This window comes from Schistocerca piceifrons, chromosome 3, assembly GCF_021461385.2.
Source record: "Schistocerca piceifrons isolate TAMUIC-IGC-003096 chromosome 3, iqSchPice1.1, whole genome shotgun sequence".
NCBI classification, from domain to species: Eukaryota; Metazoa; Arthropoda; class Insecta; order Orthoptera; family Acrididae; genus Schistocerca; species Schistocerca piceifrons.
In genome coordinates this window covers 176,319,756-176,342,148 of record NC_060140.1, presented here as the reverse complement: position 1 = coordinate 176,342,148, position 22,393 = coordinate 176,319,756, and the positions used below count along the sequence as shown (strand labels likewise).

General features: G+C 41.8%; 1 protein-coding gene across 1 annotated transcript in view; it reads right to left on the bottom strand.

Annotated features, from left to right (window-relative positions):
* Positions 1–3,380: 3,380 nt before the first annotated feature.
* The window catches only part of LOC124789865 (tether containing UBX domain for GLUT4), a 55,354-nt gene continuing 36,341 nt past the window's right edge, over positions 3,381–22,393 (bottom strand). The window contains exons 7-9 of the mRNA XM_047257377.1: positions 11,184–11,407; positions 5,994–6,177; positions 3,381–3,675 (exon numbers count right to left, since the gene is read on the bottom strand). Coding sequence (XP_047113333.1) covers positions 3,498–3,675; positions 5,994–6,177; positions 11,184–11,407 — 586 coding nt within the window. The 3' untranslated portion in view covers positions 3,381–3,497. The remainder of the gene's footprint in view (positions 3,676–5,993; positions 6,178–11,183; positions 11,408–22,393) is intronic.

The following is a 22,393-nucleotide window of genomic DNA, read 5'->3' as shown; positions in this document are numbered from 1 at the left end:
TTGATACATTCTCGCTTTTTTATGCCGGTAAAAACAGCTGCTGCCAGCCAGAAGATTCACACATCTCTACATGTACATTCTTAACATTTTTGTATTTATGCTCCATCCCAGTAGCTGCTGGGGTCCATCAGTTTTTCGCATGCTACTCACTGTCCACCAGGCTCTTCGCAAGGTGTTCATTCTTAAGTGAGGCAAGGGCTACCTCCTGCATAGCTGCAGAAAGCCCCCATGTCCATATCTCTCCTGGCCACTGAAACGGGCTGGACTTTCTCCCCCAGCCTGGGACTGGGATGCAGGTGCTGTGAACTGGCCAAAGTGGCTACCAGCAGACGTATCAAGTACATGTCCTAATCTCACAACAGGATGGAAGATCTCTGGCAAATACTATTGAGCTAACTTACAGTAGGAGGAGACTAGTCAGTTTTTGGAATCTGTGACTAGCTTCCTGGCACATTTGCTGATTAACCTAAAGATCTGTTAGGTCAGAGTGCTTGTTATCATAAACTCTATTTTGCTTGTTCTATTATCTATAGGTACACACTTGACAACAATGTGCAAACAAAGTTCATTTCTTGTTAAGCGAAATCAACAATAGAGTCAGTGAAAGACTGCGTCTTTACCATGACCGAAGATAGTAAAATTGGAGAGAACCCAACATGCAATATCCATTTCTTATAGGAAGGTACCATAGTGATCCAGCATTACTGCCAAGTGCTGGATCAGTCACATAAAAGTCTCATTATGGTGATCAAAGAACTTGCTCATCCACCATGAAAAAGTTCTTGGCTATATAATGCTGTGTCAAAATTATGTTGGCCAAGAACAAAATGACAAATGGTTTTGCACCCACTTAATCAATGTTCTTAAAAATGTTAACTGCAAGGATTACTCCAAGTTAAGTTTTCTCGATATTTCTGTGTTTCAGAATTGGTATTATTCAGTAAATCCATAAGCTGTATTGCATAGAATGAATATTGATCAGTTCAACTCATAACATCCCACCAAAATTGTAAATGAATATCAAGAATATATGGGTATTTTCGTGAGCAATGCTGAAATTCTGAAGGTTGGTTGTAGTCATATGTGCCTCCCTACATACTATCATAATCCCAATTCCAAAACTGAACAATAAATAATTTTAAAAAGGAAATACGGAGTACTTGCACATCTTCAATACAGGAATAGCTTTATTCTCTCTCATATATTAACACTTAGCCGTCCGCATGTCCCGTACAAATTGATTCGCTTGGCACCGGCAGCACTAATTCGGGTTACTTGGCTTGTCACCAGCCATTCTTGACATTATTGGGAGATTATAAATTGTTAAGGTTTACTAATCTTCATCGTTAGTTCTCCTAAGTTCTCAACCTTGTTCCCCTACTTACAATAAAGTTAGAAGATATACATACGTAAATAAATACAAAATTTGTTTGTTTCGTATATTTGTTTATTTGGATTGTCTTTGGTACTTAGTATTTCTCTTTCGTATGATATGCAGCAAAACAGTCTCCAAGATGTAATGCAACTCCACAAGACTTGCACATTAAGTCTGTTGTTGTTCTTTTTTTGTTTTTGGAACATACATATCAGTTTCTTTGTTTTTGATTATTTGTTTTGGAAATAAGTATTAGTTTATGTTGCTTTATGTGACCGGAAAGTCTGTCAACCAGATCAAGATGCAATGTACTGGCAACCTCCAAGTTTTGCTCAGAAGCAAGTACATGGTCTTTTATACATGAATCACTTTCAATAAAATCGGAGACTCTTGTGTTCTGTATTGAAATATTGACATGTACTGAATGCATTAAATAATGCACAATTAAAGAGGTACTTGCAAACCTTTTTTGACCATTTTATAGTTTTTCTGTATATCGGATAACAACTCAAATATTGGTCTGCCCAATCCACTCCTTGTTGTAGTCTAATACACTTTCAGGTTATTTTTTATTGTGTAATTGGTTTTTCTACATGTTCTTTGAGTGTCGGTCAAAGTGGCATTATGTACTGTAGAGATCATTCGTATGTTTTAGTTTTCGAAGCTCTCCATACCTGTGCGAGTACTTCACCTTTCCGCTGATGACAATCTTCAAACACAATGACTTGTGCACTTTAATTTTTCCGGAAATCCTCTATTATTCCATATCGTTCCACAAACTCAAATTTTCAAGTAACTTCTCTGCAAGTTCTACACTGTTATAATAATTATCTATGTAGAGGTGATACCACTTTCCATCAGAAGGTGTCAATAGTTCCATCATTGTTTCTGCTAAAGGCTGTCCAGAGCCAGAATATATCTTGAATGAAGAAACATGATTGTACTCTAATCATTTATTGGGCTCTAATCATTTTAATGGGCTCCGATAGAGTCATCAACAATTACATTCAAATTTTGTGGCTTAGATGGTTCTCAGCTGGAATAAGATCTACAAATGTTTCAGCCACTTCTTTGTATGCCCTATCTTTTACATTCTTGTTCATGTACAGTTCACGTGTCAATTTCCATAAACCAGGCATGCTGTAGTAAGTTTTTCTAAGTGGTCCTTGGTCAATCCCTCCATTACTCGTAGCAGCTAAAGCTTCCTGTCACCTGCAAACCACAAAAAACTCACTGACTTTGTGAACACGGCCCATCATAGAAATCCACTCATGTGAAGTGGGACTGTCAGTTCCAAGAAAGGCAAGTAACGTACTGCAGGTTGTGTGTCCACTAACATACATACGGGCCTTCGAGTTTTTCCAGAATCTGTTGGAAATATCTGTGGTGTGTTACTAAAATCTGCTCACATGTGGCCAGCTGTTGTCACCTGGCAGCATCTGTTTCCATTATTTTCAACAGCATAATTAAGAGAAAACAACTAGTTTGACATTAACAAGGGTTTCAACATTTTCCACAAAATGTGTGAGATGTTGCTTCTCCAAACATAAGTGATTTAACTGAATATGACCTACAATAACAAATTGACAGTAGGCAGCATAAAAGGGGGCAGTGGTTGCAGCACAGTAACATCTGTAAAGTTCCATACTGCATAAATTCCCACATTCTCTGCTAACACATAATGTTGAGTATGCTTTGCAGGATCGTAATAGCCTGGTCACTTGTCTGCGCACATTCACTACTAGCCTTTGCTGCATAAAATAATCAGCACAGTGAAACAAAGCATGTAACCAATACAATTTACAATAGTAATTTTCTTGGTTACACTTGATAGTGTAACCAACACCTGAGATAGGAGAACAATATTACGACAGTGAACAGAACAGAATGTGTGACTAAGTTCTTTTTCTACTTGGCTGTTGCTATTACAGCTGCCCTGTTACTCTGATACAGGGATATTTAAATATTACAAAATAATATAATTTTTACAATGAAATAAATATAATTTTCAGATTTCAGGTAAAATATATTGACAAAATAGTAATTTTATGAACATGCAGTTTTAATAAAAATGTGGATAAAACATCAAATCAAACCAAAACTTACAATTATAAACAAAACATTATAATGGTTTAAACCACTTAGGTATTTTATTTGGATGTATGTCTGAAGAAACAGTAGCTGCTCTCTGGCTTGACTTGTGAACTGGGTTCTCTTTAGAGTGATGTGGCTGCGTCCCACTAGTGCTTGGCTTATCAGTATTTACAGTTTCCCGATTCTGGGTGACATGGGGTGTGGCCCTACATGACAAACAATTAGTTACACACTGTAGCATCATCAAATACTCCACAATTCAGAAGTGTTATTTACTTATCTGAAAAGTGTAATGACATAATTACTAGTTGTAGTGTGATCAACAAGAGCACTGGAAAATATAAATGCACTAATATGAAGAAAAATTACACAGAAGTAGTTGGAACATAAAGGCAAATATAAGACTCAAAATACCTAAATAAGTGTGGATAGTGGACGGTGTTAAAATAAAAGTACACATAGACACTAGAAAGAATGACAACTTGGGGAAAGGGGGATTTATGTGAAACAGTATGAATCAGAGCCGGATAATAGTAAGAATAAAGTAGGTGGTTTAGTGCTCGTCTCCAACTGAAGAGTCTGCTGTGTGGAAAGAGGAAGGGAAGACATCAATCTCTCTTGTGATGTTGCAACATTTGCTCTGCTAAAGGAGTACTGTATGTTGCAAGCATCCAATGTTTGCCACTGTTTATGGGATTTTTATTAAAAACCTTATTCTTCTGTTCCTGCTGAATACTTCTCCCACAGTGGGTTCTGTCCTTGGTATATCACAACACTCATGATCCTCATACATGATGGGCGGGTGCACAAGTTGCAATTTTTGTAAAAGACACACTGAAGTGATAAACAGGTTACGATAAAAGCAATTTCCAAGTTATCGTAGAGGCTCAAACAGACTACAGACTTTAACAGTGATAAAAAGTTACTTTAGCAGCATGATCACAAGAAATCACAAGCCTGTTGCAGAATTTAGTCAATAAAGCATATGAAACCTGAACAACTTCCAGATCTCAGAATAGCACTCCTCTGATGATCCACTAACTGTAAGAGATTGTTTTAGTTCTTTCCGTAATATGTAACTAAATGTGTTCAGTGCTACATCACAAGCTAGCAACTTCCTCTCCTTATCAACTGTTAAGAGGAGGAGGAAGTAGTAAAGGTCTAGGTAATCACCCAGCTGCAAATGAATGATGGATGACACACAGACACAGATATACTAGAAACAGGAACGAGGCAGAGGCAGAGGATCATAGAGGCTTTCATTACCTTTAGAAGCTAGTGTTTTGAATAATCTGTTAAAATGATCTTAACTGTCTCTTATTGGAAGAAACAATTACAATGTAGTATCAAGCATGTCACTGTTAATCATGCCAAGCTGGGATCTTGAGGGGACCATGCCCCCCCCCCCCTCTCAACTTAGTAGAGTAGGAGGTTACTCAGATAAGCTTCTTTGGATATTTAAAGGTATATTTAAATTTAACACACACTGTTGATGTGTTGTTTTATCTTCAAACCTGATAAACTGAATAATATACACAAACTGATTATGTGACATGGCAGCAGTAAAAATTGATCAATGAATATTTTTGTACGTTGTCCACATTTCAGATACTGATTCCTCTAGGCAACAAAGAGCTCCAGCAATCAGTAGCACACCAAAAAGTGCTCTCTTTTTGACAGAATCTGTATGTGCACAAATTCTCATTCTGCTTAGAGCAGCACTTGTACTGTAATGAAAACAACACCTGACATTTCAGCATTGGTGAAGGTGCATATAGTATCTACAATTTGGTCATCACAGGACATGTTCAAAAGTTCAGGCACTGTGGGTGCAACGTCACTTGCACGCATTGGTCCGGGAGATCATTTGACAATGTTATGTTGACAACAAAGGGTTAATTGGGAGCACTGAACTTCTCCATTTTTGTCCCGACTTTCAAATAAACTCCTCTGCTCCACTGGAATGCCCACCAGAATTTTCGATGACGATGTCGAATTCTTCTGAATTCACTTCAAGGTTATCTTCTGATTCTGACACAACAGTTCTGGAATAAAGATCACATCATGTTTTCTCAAGACATCAACTGGATCATTGAGATCACATTCATCCAGCATCTGAAGAGTGTCACCATCTGGGATTTGCTTGCAGGCCACTTTTGTAACTATATGACCATTACGTATAAAAAATCCATTCAGCTATGTAACATAGTTACATCAAGTCCTGGAATGACGACTACAAGTGTGTTTTCATTTTTTTAAATTTTTATAAAAATGCATTATAGATCTAATAATGCAATATATATCTTAAACGGATGCAGAATACATATAAAAATCAAGAATAAATTGGTTCTTATAGTTGCAGCAGTATCACTGAAAATCACTCTCCGAGGTCCATAGAGGACCCAGCTTGGTATGTTAAGGGTCAAAATGCAGATCTGTTTTTAATGCTCAGTTGACATAACACAAATTAATATTAAACATCTGAAAGGAAATCCATATAGCAAGGATAATGGAAGAATATTACCTGTGACGACTAGCAATGTTTAAAGCTGCATTGGGGGATGTCAGCCGATTCATGATGTCAGGTTTCAGATAAGATCCATCCCCAGCAGGTTTCTCTGATCCAAAGTGGATCACTGCACTGGGAATTAGGCCAGCTTCTACTAGATGTAGGTCATCTGAAAGTACTTGCTTTGGAGGTGCTGTAACTGATTTAAAAAGAAATAAGGTACAATATAATATCTGACTAGAATAGAATTGTTGTATAACAATTCCACTGTCAGTATGTTTTCCCGTACAAGCACTACCATTAATAATATCTTATTGTTATGAATTTCATAAAGAAACATATATTTGATGGAATAATGAGTTACTGTACAAATATTATATTTGTCATTGGCATAAACTGGGTAGGTCACTGACATGAACCATGTAACCTGCGACTATCAAAATCAGCCCTACAGGGAGAACATTATGAATAAAGTAATGAGAGCTAAATAAGCTGAGCAAAGCCAAAATCATAAAATATAAAATAAACGGCATTCCATTTCAAGTCTAGGCCCAGAAGGCAAGTTAAAAGCACTGCTGAGGGTTCAACAACAAGATACAAAGTGCCAATGCAGCTGTTAGACCTCATATTTTATTACTTTAATGGACCAGTGGCCATGCAATTTGTTTGCCGCATACGCTGATGATATCGCCATCCTGCTCTGAGTCAGTTTCCATAGCACCGCAGTATTGGGATATTAGATCCCTTCCCCCTTTAACCAGCCCTTATGGCCAGTAATGCTTGGTGTGAAACTAGCACTGGAAAAACAGGGAGGAAGGCAAAGCAGGAATCTCTGCCAATTGCTTGGTGACAACTGGGGCAGAACTTCAGTGGGTCTTCAGCATGGGTGTAGGTTCTAAGTATGTGTTGGCTGGAGTGGAGATTAGGAGTGTAGAAGTCTGGGAGATGGTCACCTGGACACAGGAATGCTGGATGGCGTAGCCGGCAGTGGGGCAGACTTAGGTAATTACATCAGCCTTAATGATATTGGGGAGGGTGGGGGTTGGTGTAACATCGTGCAATCATCTCGGTTGAAGCTGAAGCTGTTCAGTCACTACTTCAAACGGACATCCTCTGTATCTAATGACAACTCCTTGGGTCCACCCAGACTAGAGAGCCAGTATTGCAGCACAGATATAGCTGTGAAGACTGCAGAGAGGAAAAATGTATAAAGGCTTTCTCAGAGGTTGCCATCATAATTTTGTTCATTTGTGACTTAAACATTCTGACCAACTGCTCTGCTTCTGTGTTAGACCCAAGATTATAAAGAGGGAGGGTCAGATGTGTTGTATTGCTCCTCCTTGTTGGAACTCTGCTAATAAGCACAATGGGTCATTGTTGGATACAATAATTTGTGGCACTCCCTTTATGGTGAAGATCATCACTAGTGCCCAGACTGTAGCTCCTGATGTAATTGATAATATACAGATAACATATGGGAAATTATCAAGAATATGTCCACCACAAGCAGCCACAGTCTCCTTGAATGAGCCTGCAAAGTGATATGCATGTAATACCATGCTGATTGGGAACAGGCCATGGGGAGAAACATCACACCTGATTCCAGGTGTTTTGCACATGTCAGGTAGGCCTGAACCTCACATTCAATGTCAGCATCAGTACTTCGTCAATATATGTGAAGCCTTGCCAATGCCTCCATCCTCCATAACCCAAGTGTACATTATGCAGTACCTTGAGACCAGAGTGTAATAGGGATCATAGTCCAACCCTCAGAATCTTCCATGGCCAGCAGAAATACCCATTAAGTCTGTGCCACATCAAAGAAAAAGTCCATAGTACAGGTTCCATAGCTTTGTACAGGTGCTCTGAGCAACCAAAAAGTGCATATCTTACTACTTCATTAGATACTGATTTGTCAATATAGCCACCTTCTGGGCTGTCATGAGGAATTTTTCAAGTGTGTCTGTACTCTTTTCATTAAGCTGGTAGCATGATACAACATCAGTGTCGATGTAGTGGGCAGGGGGGTTGATCTCATAATGATGGTTCTGTTGTATCATCTACCTTTCACTGTCATACAAAACTACAGTCCAAGTACATACTTTAAGAAAAGAATTCTTAATATTTAAAATTATATTACATGCTAATATACTTCCTTTTCAGTTTTTTTTCTCAATACTGCATTTTATATTCTCTCTCTCTCTCTCTCTCTCTCTCTCTCTCTCTCTCTCTCTCTCTCTCTCTCTCTCTCTCTCTACTTCAGTTATCACCAATTTATTTTGCTCTGCAAAAGCGAAACTAACTACTTTTAGTTTCTCATTTGTTAACCTAGTTCTCTCAACATCACCTGATGTAATTTAACTACAGTCCATTCCTCTCATTTTAATTTTGTTGAGGTTCATCTTATAATCTCTTTTGATGACACAATTCATTCCTTTCAACTGGACTTTGAACTCCTTCACAAGCCCTAACAGGTTTACAATATCATAGGAGAAGTTAACTTCTTATCCCTGACTTTGTACCATCACCCAATCTCTCTCCATATTTAATACTTTCAACAGACATGTAAAGGGTACACACACACTATCCTAGCTTTTGGAACTATAAGTTTCTAACTCACTGAAGAGAGAGGAATACACAGGGGAAGTTTAAAAAGGAAGAGCAGGTCACTCGTACCCCATGATGGGAGGACCCGCCTGTTGTGAGGACGAAGGGGGAGGAAGACAGGAGTAGTTGTTAATTCAATGTGTGTGTTAAAAATATTCTGGTTGATGAGTCTGTTTTCTTTGTGCTTATTATTCTTTCTTATGTGTGTTTTACCTAATGCCCCTGCCCCTCATCCATTTTTATATGAACACATCTTGAAAACTAAATAATACGTTCAGTGACATTGAGGGACTGTGTATATACATTCCATTAAGTGGTTTTTATTGTAAAGGTGTAAATATTGATAACCTCAATAATGGAAATAATCATCATTCTGTTCTGCACTTGTACCTAATGCTTATGATACAAGAAGACAGGCACAACTGGTAACTATCTTGGTGAAAAAGCACATGTGCAATCTTTTCCAGCTGTATTTCACACAATGCTGGAAAGAGCTTGTTCTTCAAAACATCTTGGTAGGATGCACCTGTCAGCACAGTGCCCTTTGGAATACAATGAGTAAGGTTTATGCCATCGCTGTCCCACAACATGGCCACCAGCATTTTTTCAGCACTGGAAATTTCTCGAAATTTTTTTTGTGGTGGTGAGTATGTGTGCACTTCCAATGAGCTGATTGGCACTTCATTTCAGGGTTCAAAGACAGCATCCACACCTCATCCATTGTCACAATAGATGAAAATAATGTCCCATTCATGCTGTCATCACTACCTGGCAACATGCCACGTGCACAGCCTTGTGGTCATCTGTCAGCATTCGTTGCATCTATCTGGAGGACACTTTTCACATTTTCAGGTCTCGATGCAAGACTCTGTGTACAGATCCAAGGAAATGTCAACTTTGGAGGCTGTGTGTTCCACACTCCTTAAGTGATCTTACACAACAACTTCCTCCATTTGTTCCATCACGTCATTAGACTGGTTGGTGTGAGGCCAAGACTGTATTGGTTTGTTGTCACACAATGATCTGTTGTCTTTGAACTGTCAAACCCATGAACACTCCTTAGACACATCCATGACACCATCACTGTATATCTCATTCAATTGGTAATGAATTTCAATCTGTATAACACCATGCCTATGGAGAAAAAAATGATTAGACACTTTCCTTGTAATGAAAACATCGCCATTCTAAGTATCACTCTTGCTGCTGCCACTAGGATTCTGTGAGCCATACAGTGCTGCCATCTCTGTCACTCACTGTCAATGAGTGCATGCATATTTTAAAACAAACCACATGTTTCTATTGGTTTCCAATCCTGATAAAAAAACAATCTGAGGTGGTGTAACTTGAATGCACTCACATGTAAGATGGAGGATGATAAATGTTACCTGTTATTTCATTTATAGGCTCCTCAGTACTCTACTTGTTAATGTTCAACTATAATTTTTCACTGTATGTTTTGTGTTTACATACATTGTATGTTTAAGAAATATCTTGAAATTATTGCCACGTTCAGTTGTGTGATTTTCAATTGTATCCCAAAGAAAATTCACTTGAGGAAACTATAAAATTACTGAATGGCTGCCCAGTACTTACATTCAGAAGGTGAAATACCAGTACTGCTGATGGGCCCATTAAGAGGGACAGAGAAAAAACGGGTCAGGTCACGCGGACTCCAGGATGAGAGGGACCTTTCTGACTTTCCAAAACATACTCTTCATTCCTCCATGGGACAGGAATTAACAGTTTCACAAGTCAGGAACAGTTTTTTTCACTTTTAAATGTGCCTATTGGCAGCATTCGAATTTCACCTCTTAAAAGTAAGTACTGGCCTATCATTATGTTTTTTGTGTGTAAATGTATAGTTTTCCCAAGTAAACTTTCCATTTAATGCAGTTGAAAATTAAGTCACTCTCAGTGTAGATAGATCCCAGATATGCAAAGATAACTTAATATGAAATGCTTTTACTTCTAAAATGAAAATTTACATAGAATTACACAAGACAAAAAAGTCAGTGATTGCAGAAAAGCAGCACACACAGATTCTGGCCACTTATGTATGTGTGAGGTGTGCTTGTTTTGTGTAAATGTACAGTGTGCGTATTTTTTTCTGGAGAGAGCTTTGGCCATAAGCTAAATGTGTAACAGTCTTTTTGTTGCACCTATCTGCAACTCAACGTGTTATCTTTATGGTGAATGGCAATCTATCCTTTTCATAATACTGTCAAATCTTAACTCTAAGTTTTTATATGCAGATGTACACAGAATGTCCCTGAGTGCATTTCTGAACGAGTGAGCATGATTGCCTACTGCAATACATAGCTATGCCTACTCCTACACTCACTACTGTAGAGGCGAGGAGAAGTAGTTAATCTTAAACTACAGAAATCACTCTCTCCCTTCAATGTGTATTTACTCACTGTTCGTGGTGTCATTTGCAAGATTAATGGATATCAATACCATAACAGCAAGTTTACAAGAGATCATAATTAGAGACTCTTGTTACTACCAATCTAATATTTTGTGTAGTTACATGTAAATTATGGAAGTGTTTGGTGTTTATAAATTAAACAAGAAGTGTGAGCTGCTGTAACTTACAAAGATAAAACTGTAATTCAGGATCACAAAGGAAGCCCCTTACAAACTGTGCCACAGTGCTGACTGTTTCATGAGGAGCAAAAGTGCCTTGTAAAACTAGCTGGTCTGGAAAATAAATTCGTATCACAGATTTCTTGTACCGGCCCAAGTTGTTGAGCACCTGCTTTGACGCTTCCAGTTCCCTCATGGCAGATGTTGTGATTGGAGCATCCTCCAGTTCAGCCCTGTGAAAAACACATATTTATTACAACAATATGATCAAAATGTTAGCATTATTGTTTTACAGTAAATATACTAAAAATATAATGGTAATATGAGTATGTTACTATACTTTATACTGAAAAGTGTTCCCTAAAGCTTCTACTTCTTTATTGTGGTAAATCTGCTTGGTTTTGGTTTTGATTTGCTTTAGGGTGCAAAAAACAACTGGGTCATACATGTAAAAGTCAAAACTAGAAAACACGGCAACAGAAAGTAGTTAAAAAACGACTATACTTCAGCCCCAATTGACATAGTAGAAGACAGCTAAGGGCTAAAAACACAAAACTGAAAATTAAATGGCCTTTGCCACATTGCTTTGGTGTATAAAAAGTAAAACACAGTCGACAGCCCGTGCGACATTTGCTGAAACGGCCGATAAATCAGACGGCAAACCCAAGCAGGAACGTAAATGGTTAAAAAATGGGCATTCCTCCAGGAATTGGCGAACAGTTAAAACTGGGGCGCAATGTGTACAAAGTGGTGCGGCAGCACCACTTCGCAAATGACTATGGCTAAAAAGGCAGTGCCCAATATGCAGCCTAGTTAAAATGACTTCCTCCTGGAGGGAGGACCGAGGGGAGGTCGTGCAAGCCGCTGGGAGAGACTTAATAAGCCAGAGCTCATTCCCGTTAAGGGCGGACCATTGGCGATGCCAAAGGAGTACCACCTCCTGACAGATGGCGACATCAGAGGGAATATAGGTACTTGCGGTCTGAGGTACAAGAACTGCAGCCTTGGCAGCAGCCTCATTTCCTGGCAGACCGACATGACCAGGAACCACAGAAACATCACACTGGCTCCACTGATAGTGAGCAAGTGACAGTTTTCCTGGACCCGCTGCACTAAGGGATGGACGGTGTACAACGCAAACAGACTTTGAAGGGTGCTGAGTGAGTCTGAGAAGAGAACACAAATGAAAAGGCTTTGTCAATGGATGTACTCCATGGCCTGCTACAAGGCGAAGAGCTCAGCTGTAAATACTGAGCAGTGTGCCAGAAGGCAATATCGAAAGACATGGGTGCCAATGATGAAGGCACACCCAACCTCACTGTCAGTCCGAGAGCCATACAAAGGTACTATCGCGAAGTTCCATGCGAAGGTCATGAAACTGAAGGCAATAGACCGAGGCTGGAGTAGTGTCCTTAGGAAGCAAATGAAGGCTAAGGTTAACATGGGCCACTTCACGAAGCCAAGGTGGTGAAGGGGTCACAACCACCAGGAAAGTTGCAGGTAGTGTGTAGTTAAGCTGCCATATCAAGTGCCAAGCAGACTCCAGGAGGTAAAAGAGAAGAGGGACATGCCCCATACTGACGATCAAAGGAATCATCAAAGTAGGAGACATAGGATAGGTGGCCACACGTGGCAGACAAATAGCATGCATACCTGCCGAGGAGAAAGTCATGGCGGTAGGACACTGGTAGTTCAGCAGCTTCAGATGGACTAGAGTGAAAGGTGCCCGCGGCGAAATGGATGCCACAGTGGTGGATAGTGTTGAGATGGCGTAAGAGGGATGGGCATGCAGATGAACAAAGCACCCATAGTCGAGTTTCGAATGGACAAGGGACCAGTACAAACGGAGGACTGTGGTTTGATCAGAACCCCAGGAAGTACCATTGAGGACATGTAGGACATTTAGGAACTGTGTACAGCAGGCTGACATAAGACACATGGGAGGACCAAGAGAGTTTCCTATTGAGCATGAGCCCCAGGAATTTTGTAGTTTCAATGAAGGGAACAGGCCCACGGCGTAAGGATGGTGGGAGAAACCACTTGCGTTGCCAGAAATTCATACAGACGGTTTTGTCAGTGGAAAATTGAACACCACTGTTGAAGTTCCAGGAGTAAAGACGATCAAGGCATCACTGAAGACGCTGCTCAGGAAGACAGGTCCATGGAGAACTGCAATAGATGACAAAATCGTCAACAAAAAGGGAGCCGGAGATGCCCAGTGGGAGTCAGGTCATTATAGGGTTAACGGCAATAGCAAAGAGGACGACACTCATGACCAAACCCTGAGGCACACTGTATTCCTGGGTAAAGGTGTCCGTCAAGGAAGAACCCACATGCACCTTGAAAACTTGAACTTTTAAAAATGCCTGAAGGAAACAGGGCAGGTGGCCATGAAAGCCCCACGTATAAAGAGTACGGAGGATACCAGTTCTCCAGCGTGTGTCTTAGGCCTTCTCCAAATTGATAAACACTGCCAGTCTGGGATTTCCGCACAAAACCATTCATGACATGGGTGGACAAAGTAACGAGATGGTTAACCAATGAACACGCTAAATCCACACTGTGCATTCGTCAGTACGTTGAGACACTTGAGCGACCATACCAGCCGGGCATGAATCATACATTCCATCACCTTGCAAACGCAGCTGGTAAGAGAGGTGGAGCGGTAGCTAGAACGACAGTTTTTGTCCTTACCGGGCTTAGGTATGGGCATGATGGTGGCTTCATGCAAGCACCCAGGAAATGTTCCCTCTGCCCAGATGTAGTTGTATGTGTTAAACAGAAAGTGCTTGCCAAAAGAGAAAGGTGCTGCAACATCTGAATGTTGATGGCATCTGGCCCTGGGGTGGAGGATCGAGATGAACTAAGAGCATGATCTATCTCCCTCATAGTAAAGGCAGCATTGTAGCACACTCAATTCGGAGAAGAGAAGGGTATCACCTGACCCGCCTTTGCTCGTTTCCGACGGAGGAAGGAAGAGTGATAGTGGGAAGGGCTCGAAACTTCCACAAAATGGTGGCCCACGGTGTTGGAGATAGCAATAGGGTCCACAATAACATCATCTGCTACTTTCAGGCCAGAAATTGGGGACTGGATCTTGGTCCCAGAGAGCCATCGGAGGTTGGCCCACATGACAGAGGAGGGGGGGGGGGGACTGTTAAAAGAACTAGTGAATTAAATCCAGGTAGCTCTTTTGCTGTCCCGAAGAACGCAATGACACCTTGCACTTTGTTTATAAGTAGCGCAGTTTGCCATCGTAGGATGACAGTTAAAAACACAGAGAACACATTGTGTCATGGCATGCCTCAGTGCACCAAGGGACTGGGACACGACATAGTAAAGAGGAACTGCGAGGAATGAAATGTTCCGCAACAGTAAGGATAATGTTTGTGAGATATTCCACCTGGGCATCACAACTGGGGAAATATTTTTCTTCGAAGGTCGCCTGGCAGGAGTAAAGCTGCCAGTCAGCCAGAGTAAGCTGCCATTTGGGCATGCACGTGGATTGGATAGGAGTCAGCAAAAGGATAGCACACAGGAAATGGTCGCTCGAGTAGGTGTCAGAAAGAACGGACCATTCAAGATGATGGGCAAGCTGGGCAGTGCAAAAGGATAGGTCCAAATGTGAATAGCTGTGTGAGGAGTAGGAAAGGAAAGTGGATGCTCCAGTGTTAACCTCTTCTGCCTTACACTGGTTAAGAAGGTCAGCCAAGAGGGCAACTCTCTGACAGGTCCTGGGAGAACCCCCTAGGGCGATGATGCACATTAAAGTCACCGAGTAGCAAAAATGGGGGAGGAAGCTGCCCAATAAGGTGAAGGAAGTCTATCCTGGTGACAGTGAATGACGAAGGTACATAAATAGTACATAGGGAAAAAGTTAGGTGGGGAAGAAAAAGGCAAACTGCAACAGCTTGAAGATTGGTAGTCAGGGAGATGGGTTGACTATGAATGTCATCCCGTAGGAGCAGCATGACACCCTCATAGGATGGAATGCCGACCTCAGGGGGAAGGTCAAAACGAATCGCTAAGTAATGCGAAAGCTCAAAGCGGTCATGAGGGCCTAATTTTGTTCCTGAAGGCAGAGTACAATGGGATGCTGTGATGCTAAAAGCAGACGTAAATCCTCTTTGTGGGACCAAAGGCCGCGAATGTTCCATTGGAGGACAGTCATGATGAGGAAGAGATGTAAGGGTGTCAACTCAGCGGCTGCCGAGTGGCAGCTGGTGTAAAGTTGCTACTACAGAGCACAGAAGCAGGAGGCTCCTGCTCCATGGGGTTCACAGAAGCATGGCTTGCTTGTGCGGTTGGTCGATGGAGTCCAATGTTTAAAAACGGTTGGTGGTGCGCACTGGCAATACGGAGGCAGGCTGGGCTAAGGTACCATGGGGCGAGACCGCCTAAGAGAATCTTCGAGTTGGCGAAGGAGAAGACCTTTCACCTTTGGTGGACTACTTCGAGCCTTTCCAGTTAGAGGAAGACTCTGGTGTTGTTTGGCTGGAGGGATGCAGGAAGTCTACATAGGAGTACTCCTCCTGTCCTTTCGGGCCCATTGGTTGTGTAGCTGGTGGCTTCGTCCCTTGAGGTGAGAGTTTGACAGTTGCACAGCTGGACAGAGGGATGTGATGCTACCTTGACACCGGACGGTTTCACAACCTCAGAGCTGAATTTGAGGTTGGATGTCTGCATGGCCATGTCCTTCATGGAGCAAGGAGTAACAAGAACAAAACTATAGGTGCCAGAGAGGAGCACACAGGGTTTGCAACTAACCAGCAGTTTGCGAGCTACTGGGTAAGGCATTTTTTCCTTTATCAGATCTCTTGGACAGCCCGCTCATCAAGATACAAAGGACAATCCCGAGAGGAGAAGGCATGGCCGCCATTGCAGTTGATACAGCGGAGAGAAGGAGGCGGACAATCGTCCTCAAGCGCATCCCTATCACAGACTACATATTTGGCTGGCTGTCGACAAGACGTTTTAGTGTGGTCGAAACGATGACACTGGACACTGGTAGCAGCGCATCAGGTTCAGAATGTGCTGCCAGCCTGTGATAATTTCCTAACCTGCTTTGATTTTGGACAGCAGCACCACTCTGTCAAAGGTGAGGAGAAGAGTGCAGGTGGGCACTAAGGAGGAATCTATCTTTTTCATTACATGATGGATGGCAATGACATCCTGTTCAGAGAGATAAGACTGGATTTCGGCCTCAGCTAGACCGTCAAACGGCCTGGTGTACATTACACCACACAAAGAATTCAAAGTTCTATGGGTCTCGACCCAAACAGGGTAGCCATGGAGAAGCGAGACAGCAAGCAGTTGTTGTGCTTGAGAATCAGAAGCAGTCTCCAAACACAAAGTGTCATTCCATAAACGAGAGCAGGATTTCACAGGGGCGGGAATTGTATCAACACCTTTATGAATAAAAACTTGACTGACCATGGTGAAGGACTGACGATCTTCAGTACATGAGACTACGAGGAACTGTAGTGCAGCAGGAAGGGTCTTGGAATCATTAGCCTCATTATGTTTATGTTTCATAAACTTGGATTGGGAAGATGGTTGACTCATTGCAAGAAAATCTCTATGATTGCCGGCGTGTCTGATGGTGTGCTCCTACCAACTGGGGGCTCCCTTCACAAGGGTGCACACCCGGCTTAGGTGATTGTTCACATGTCCCAAACACCAGACAGAGGGACCAATCAGCAATTTGGGAAGGTTGCAGCTAAGGCAATCATCCCTCCCTGGGTCTGGCCTGTACCAGGGGGTATGTGCAAACCGTACCTCTCAACCCAGCACTGGGAATTATGCGTTACCCAGTCACCTGTTACGCATCAGACATGTGGGCCAGCCTTCAGGAGCGCACAGGGAGGAAGAAGAAAAACGCCAAAGTGGATGAACGAGAAAAGAAGGGAAACAAAGAAAGGAAAAGAGAGCAAAAAACAAAGGTGAGGCTGTTCTTACATCAATGACAGACCATGCAAAACATTCCCAGTAACGTCCCAAACATGTTCCCCAAGGAGGGGGTGGGGGGGGGTGGTTATGGGGAAGAGACCAAACAGCGAGGTCATCGGTCTCATCGGATTAGGGAAGGAAGTCGGCTGTGCCCCTTCAAAGGAACCATCCCGGCATTTGCCTGGAGCGATTTAGGGAAATCACGGAAAACCTAAATCAGGATGGCCGGATGCGGGATTGAACAGTCGTCCTCCCGAATGCGAGTCCAGTGTGCTAACCACTGCGCCACCTCGCTCGGTGTTCCCCAAGGGAGGGGAAAAAGAATAGCAAGAGGATAGACATGCAGCACGGAAGAGAAAAAATGCTGCAAAGGCTGGGGCCACGTGGTAGCCAAGCATGAACCCGCCAAAGAGTGGTGAGCCCCCTGGGATGGAGGTGGTGGTATATCTGATGTCAAGAAGGTATTAATATATAATATAAACAGCCACATACTGTGTAGCAGAACAAACACAGAAGAGACGAAGAGATTCACTAAGTTATGTGCCCCCCCCCCCCCCCACACACACACACACACACACACACACACACACACACACACACACACACACACACACACACACACAGAGAGAGAGAGAGAGAGAGAGAGAGAGAGAGAGAGAGAGAGAGAGAGAGAGGAGGGGGGGGGGGGGGGGAAGGAGGGGAGAGAGGGGGGGCAATAAAACATAAGACAGGAACATATGACCACTTTGTGCAAGAGTGACATGAACCAGGAAAAGAAGACAGTGTCAATGTTTTTCCAAGTTATTTGCAGCCATTATATCTTCTTGGCCTAGGCAGTGGCCAAGCACACACATTTATGTAGTTGCAGTGCTTTGGAAGATGGCACTACATATAAAGTCCAAAGAGTCACTGCATGGCGGGACTTCTAGGCCGTAAATGGCTGGTCGAATGACATGTGGCACTGCAGCTGGTATGCTGGCACTCATAGACGTGACAACTTTGCCCTACAGGCCAGGTCCAGTTTCAAGTTCTCTGGCGAGCTTTTGAAACCACTGACCAGGATATCAGATCTGCCCCCCTCCCTGAAATCGAGGTGTATGGCCAGAAGTGTTCTAGATTGTTTCAGGAGGTGAACTAGTGGTATAGTTTGTGTCTCTGCACTTAAGCCTGCTGGCTGGTGTGAGAAACTGGGAACATCCACCATCACATTTGGACATGGCAATGTGTGCACATTGGCTGTAGTTGTGGAAGCTGCATGAAGATTCCATCTCCAAGTCTGCCTCCACTGAAACTGCCACTGGTTTTCTTGGATGCAAGTTATATCTTTGAACGCGTGGGACTGGCAATGGTGGGCTTTCTAATGCAGTGTGTACCACCGGTAATGATGCCGTCAGTTGGCTATGATGACATTCAATACACTTTAGTGTGTCAACTAACCTGATGTGCCACCTGTATGTGTCCACATGTCCTTTGTTCCCTACAAGCATGTACACACTGGTGTTCCAGGTGTGTATTACCATGTGTGCCCGGTTCGGGTTTTCTAGGGCCAGAATATGGAGGAGTGTCAGGGTTGCCTCCCATGGAGGTGATCCACTAGGCTACAGTCCTGAATGGGGGTGGTACTATATGTACTCAGGAACAGCAGCTGTTATGTTGGTTTGCACAGCTTTCTGTGGTGTCACCGCCAGACACCACACTTGCTAGGTGGTAGCCTTTTAAATCGGCCGCGGTCCACTAGTATATGACGGACCCGCGTGTCGCCACAGTCAGTAATTGCAGACCGAGCGCCGCCACACGACAGGTCTAGAGAGACTTACTAGCACTCGCCCCAGTTGTACAGCTGACTTTGCTAGGAAAGGTTCACTGAGAATTACGCTCTCATTTGCCGAGATGATAGTTAGCATAGCCTTCAGCTAAGTCAATTGCTACGACCTAGCAAGGCGCCATTTATCCTTTGCAATGTATCTAACGAAGCATGTACAGTAACAAGACCAATGTTCACCAATTGTGGATTAAAGTTAAGTATTCCAGCAGCTACGTACTTTTCTTTATAGCATTCATTATGTATCCTGTGTCAGACCTCACGCCAGCCTGCGTGAGTTTAAGCGCGTGCCTTTCGGTTACCCGTCACTGTGGATTGGCTGTCTTGCCAGTCCACAACACTTTCAACATTTGTTGCTGAAACGTCTGAAAATCCTGGATTGCTTAGACTTCATGGCAGTAACTGTTTGTGCGCCACACGTAATAATGATGAAACTGCTGGATTTTATGTGGAACTGCCTGTAGATGTCACCTCTGAACTATTAGTAGTACAGTTTCTGATAGAGATATTTTTATATTTTGTGCGTGTGAACTTTTACAGAATATATCAAACAGTTAAAACTCAAAAACTTTTACTTACAGTTATAGGTCCTGATCTAACGGAATAAACAACAACTAGGAACATTTTCTTTCAGTGAGCACAACGAGGAATGTGGGCTTGCAAACTGGAAATTATGGTCAGTATGTTTTCCACTGCTTTCTAGCTGACCACAAAAATAGTTTTCAGGCTCTTGTAAACAGTGAAGGTAAGTGTAAAGCATGCACAGACCATTCAAGTGTTATGACATAATGAAGTACCGACCATTCGATTATTTACCTGCCACTCCAGAAATGGTTCACTGGCTGACAAACCATACTGTGAAAGTGATTTGTACAAAATAAGGAACTCGATAGACACTAGCAGGATACTGAAATGAAATATGCTGAAACCAGTGCAAGAACAGTGTTAAGATTTGCTCAAGAGTGTGGAAACTACATTGTGAACATTAGCCACTGTAAACTTGAGGAACTGCAAGCTACTGCACACACTCACCAATGCCCAGTGGAAAGTGGGTTTCACAGCTGTCACATCTGACAGAAAAGATGAAACCAGAAAGGACAAAGGATGATCATGGGACTAGTAGATAAGCTGCTTTGGTATTGGCAGAAAATCATTTCTGCACCTAGAGATAATGTGGCTAGGTTAATTGAGTATCTAGAGAAAGTGGAAAGAGTAGCTGCTGTTGTGGAGCAGGTGCAGAGTAGTAATAGGTCCTCTAACAGTCATATAAACAATTGAAATAATGACAGTGGGAACATGAATGTTAGAAGAATGGAATGCCATTTTAGATGAAGAAGAGGTAGACAGCCACTGAGCTTTTGCAGTAATTATTATGACAAAGGCAGAAATATAAATAATGTATAGTTGAGACAAGATGGAGACCAGAATGCTACCCGATCTGAATCTGAATCAAATGAACATAATTCACCATGTGTGAGAAACTACGTCCCATCTATTAGGAAACTGGTGCTCACCAGGTGGAAGCAGTAACGCAGCCAGTAACAAAAAACAGCCCACAGAAAGTTAGCACACGCCAACCGATAACAAGACAGTAACAGTAATGTACTAAACCGCTCTCATTATCTAGCTGACAGAATTTTGGACACATCAGAAAAATGGGACAAGAAGGAAAAAGAAAATGCTACAGATAATGGGAAAGAACAAATTACGTGGGATAAATCATATGAGGATGAAGATGACAATAATGGCAATCTGAAGGCTGAAGTTTTGGTAGAGGAAGTAGAGTCAGTTTTGCAAGGTTTTGAGGAGGAGGAATTGTAAAGATGAAAGGAGTAGCAATAATAATGAGGTCAGGGAACGTATCAGCTATATTGACTTGCCACAAACTGTCAAACTGTAAAAGCAGACAACAGTATTAAAGGTAGCAATGTTGCACAGGGACGCAGTTGCTCAGAGGTAGAGAACAGTTTAGCTGACGTGACAGGAAGTCATCAAGTACTTTGATTTAAAACAGGTGGACAGGTTGGAAAAAAGCAGCTACAGATGTAATGTTTGATGACTCTGTGAATCTACGCACAAATGTACTTGCAACTGAACAAATTTACTTTAGTTGGAGACAATTTCATGAGGAACCTGTTCAAACTAGAATAACTCACACTATTACAAGAACTAACATCTCAGGAATAACGGTGCACTGTCTTCTCGACAGTGGTGGCGAAGCCAGTGCTTTGGCCCAAACATTCTTTGATTCTGTTCCCAATAAGAATGTGTTAACTGTCATGAAAGTAAGCAGTTTAAGGGTAACAGGTGATACTGGAAAAGTTTCTAGGTCAATGCAAAGTGAATCTTTTAGATTAGTTGGTACAGGTAACATAATAATAGATCACTTTGTACAATTGTGTTCAGGTTGTGTGCCAAAATGTTGATTGGTACAGCCCTTTTAACCAAATATCAAGGAAAGATTGACTTTGATCAGAGCCACTTAGTATTAACTTTAACAGAACAGATTCTCAAGGGATTATGGAGCTTTTCATTGGAAATTATGTGGGCAGTAATAATGAAGCATGGGAACTGCCTATCATAGTAGTGAGAAATAAGGGATATGTGCAGGAAGATACTGAATTTAGGAATAATCTGCAAAATGCTAATGCAGAAGAGAACTATATTCTGGAAGAAATAGAGGCTAGGATACAGTCAATAGGTCAGACTTCTGATAAAGAGTAGAATTAGGAGAAATGTTCACCACTCATCACAAAGTATTCTCAAAGACGCTTGGTTAAGTTAATGGATATACATGTCATTTGAATGTAAAGCCCGGACAGAAATTTTTAAAACACTTTATAAGATGTATGTTGTGAGAATGGAAGCTGTTAATGAAGAAGCATTCAGGACAATAGCTAAGCTTCATGCAAACGCATACTGATTGGAATAGGTCTATGGAACCTTGTAGATCTGAAGCCTTTTCAAAATTGATAGTAATTAGATTCTGCAGAGAGTGTGCCACTCTTAGGTGGACACACATTTTTGCACACTGTGCAGTCCCACTAGTTGAATCTTTTTCCCCTTTCAAGTTTCATTCTCTTCTTCTATTTACCTATAGTAAGTAAGGAATATGTGCCTTCATGTTGTCCATATGCTTTTAGTTTGTAATATCTTCCTAGTAAGTAAGAATGATTCCTGAAAATGACTATACCCAATTGACAACCTATAAGAGAACAGAAGAGGTAGTTTGCAATAGCAAGTTCTAAATGTTCAAATAACAGTTAACTTCTTAGCATCACTCATTGAAAAATAATGGCTAAAGTTAACGAATAATATGAAATATCCGCAAAAATACAGATACTTTGCATTAAAAGAAATAACTGAAGTTGGAAAGTCCTAAAATCTGAAAGAATACACTCTGCATAAATTAATAATTTTCATGTTGGAAGTAAGATTGTCTGCAGAT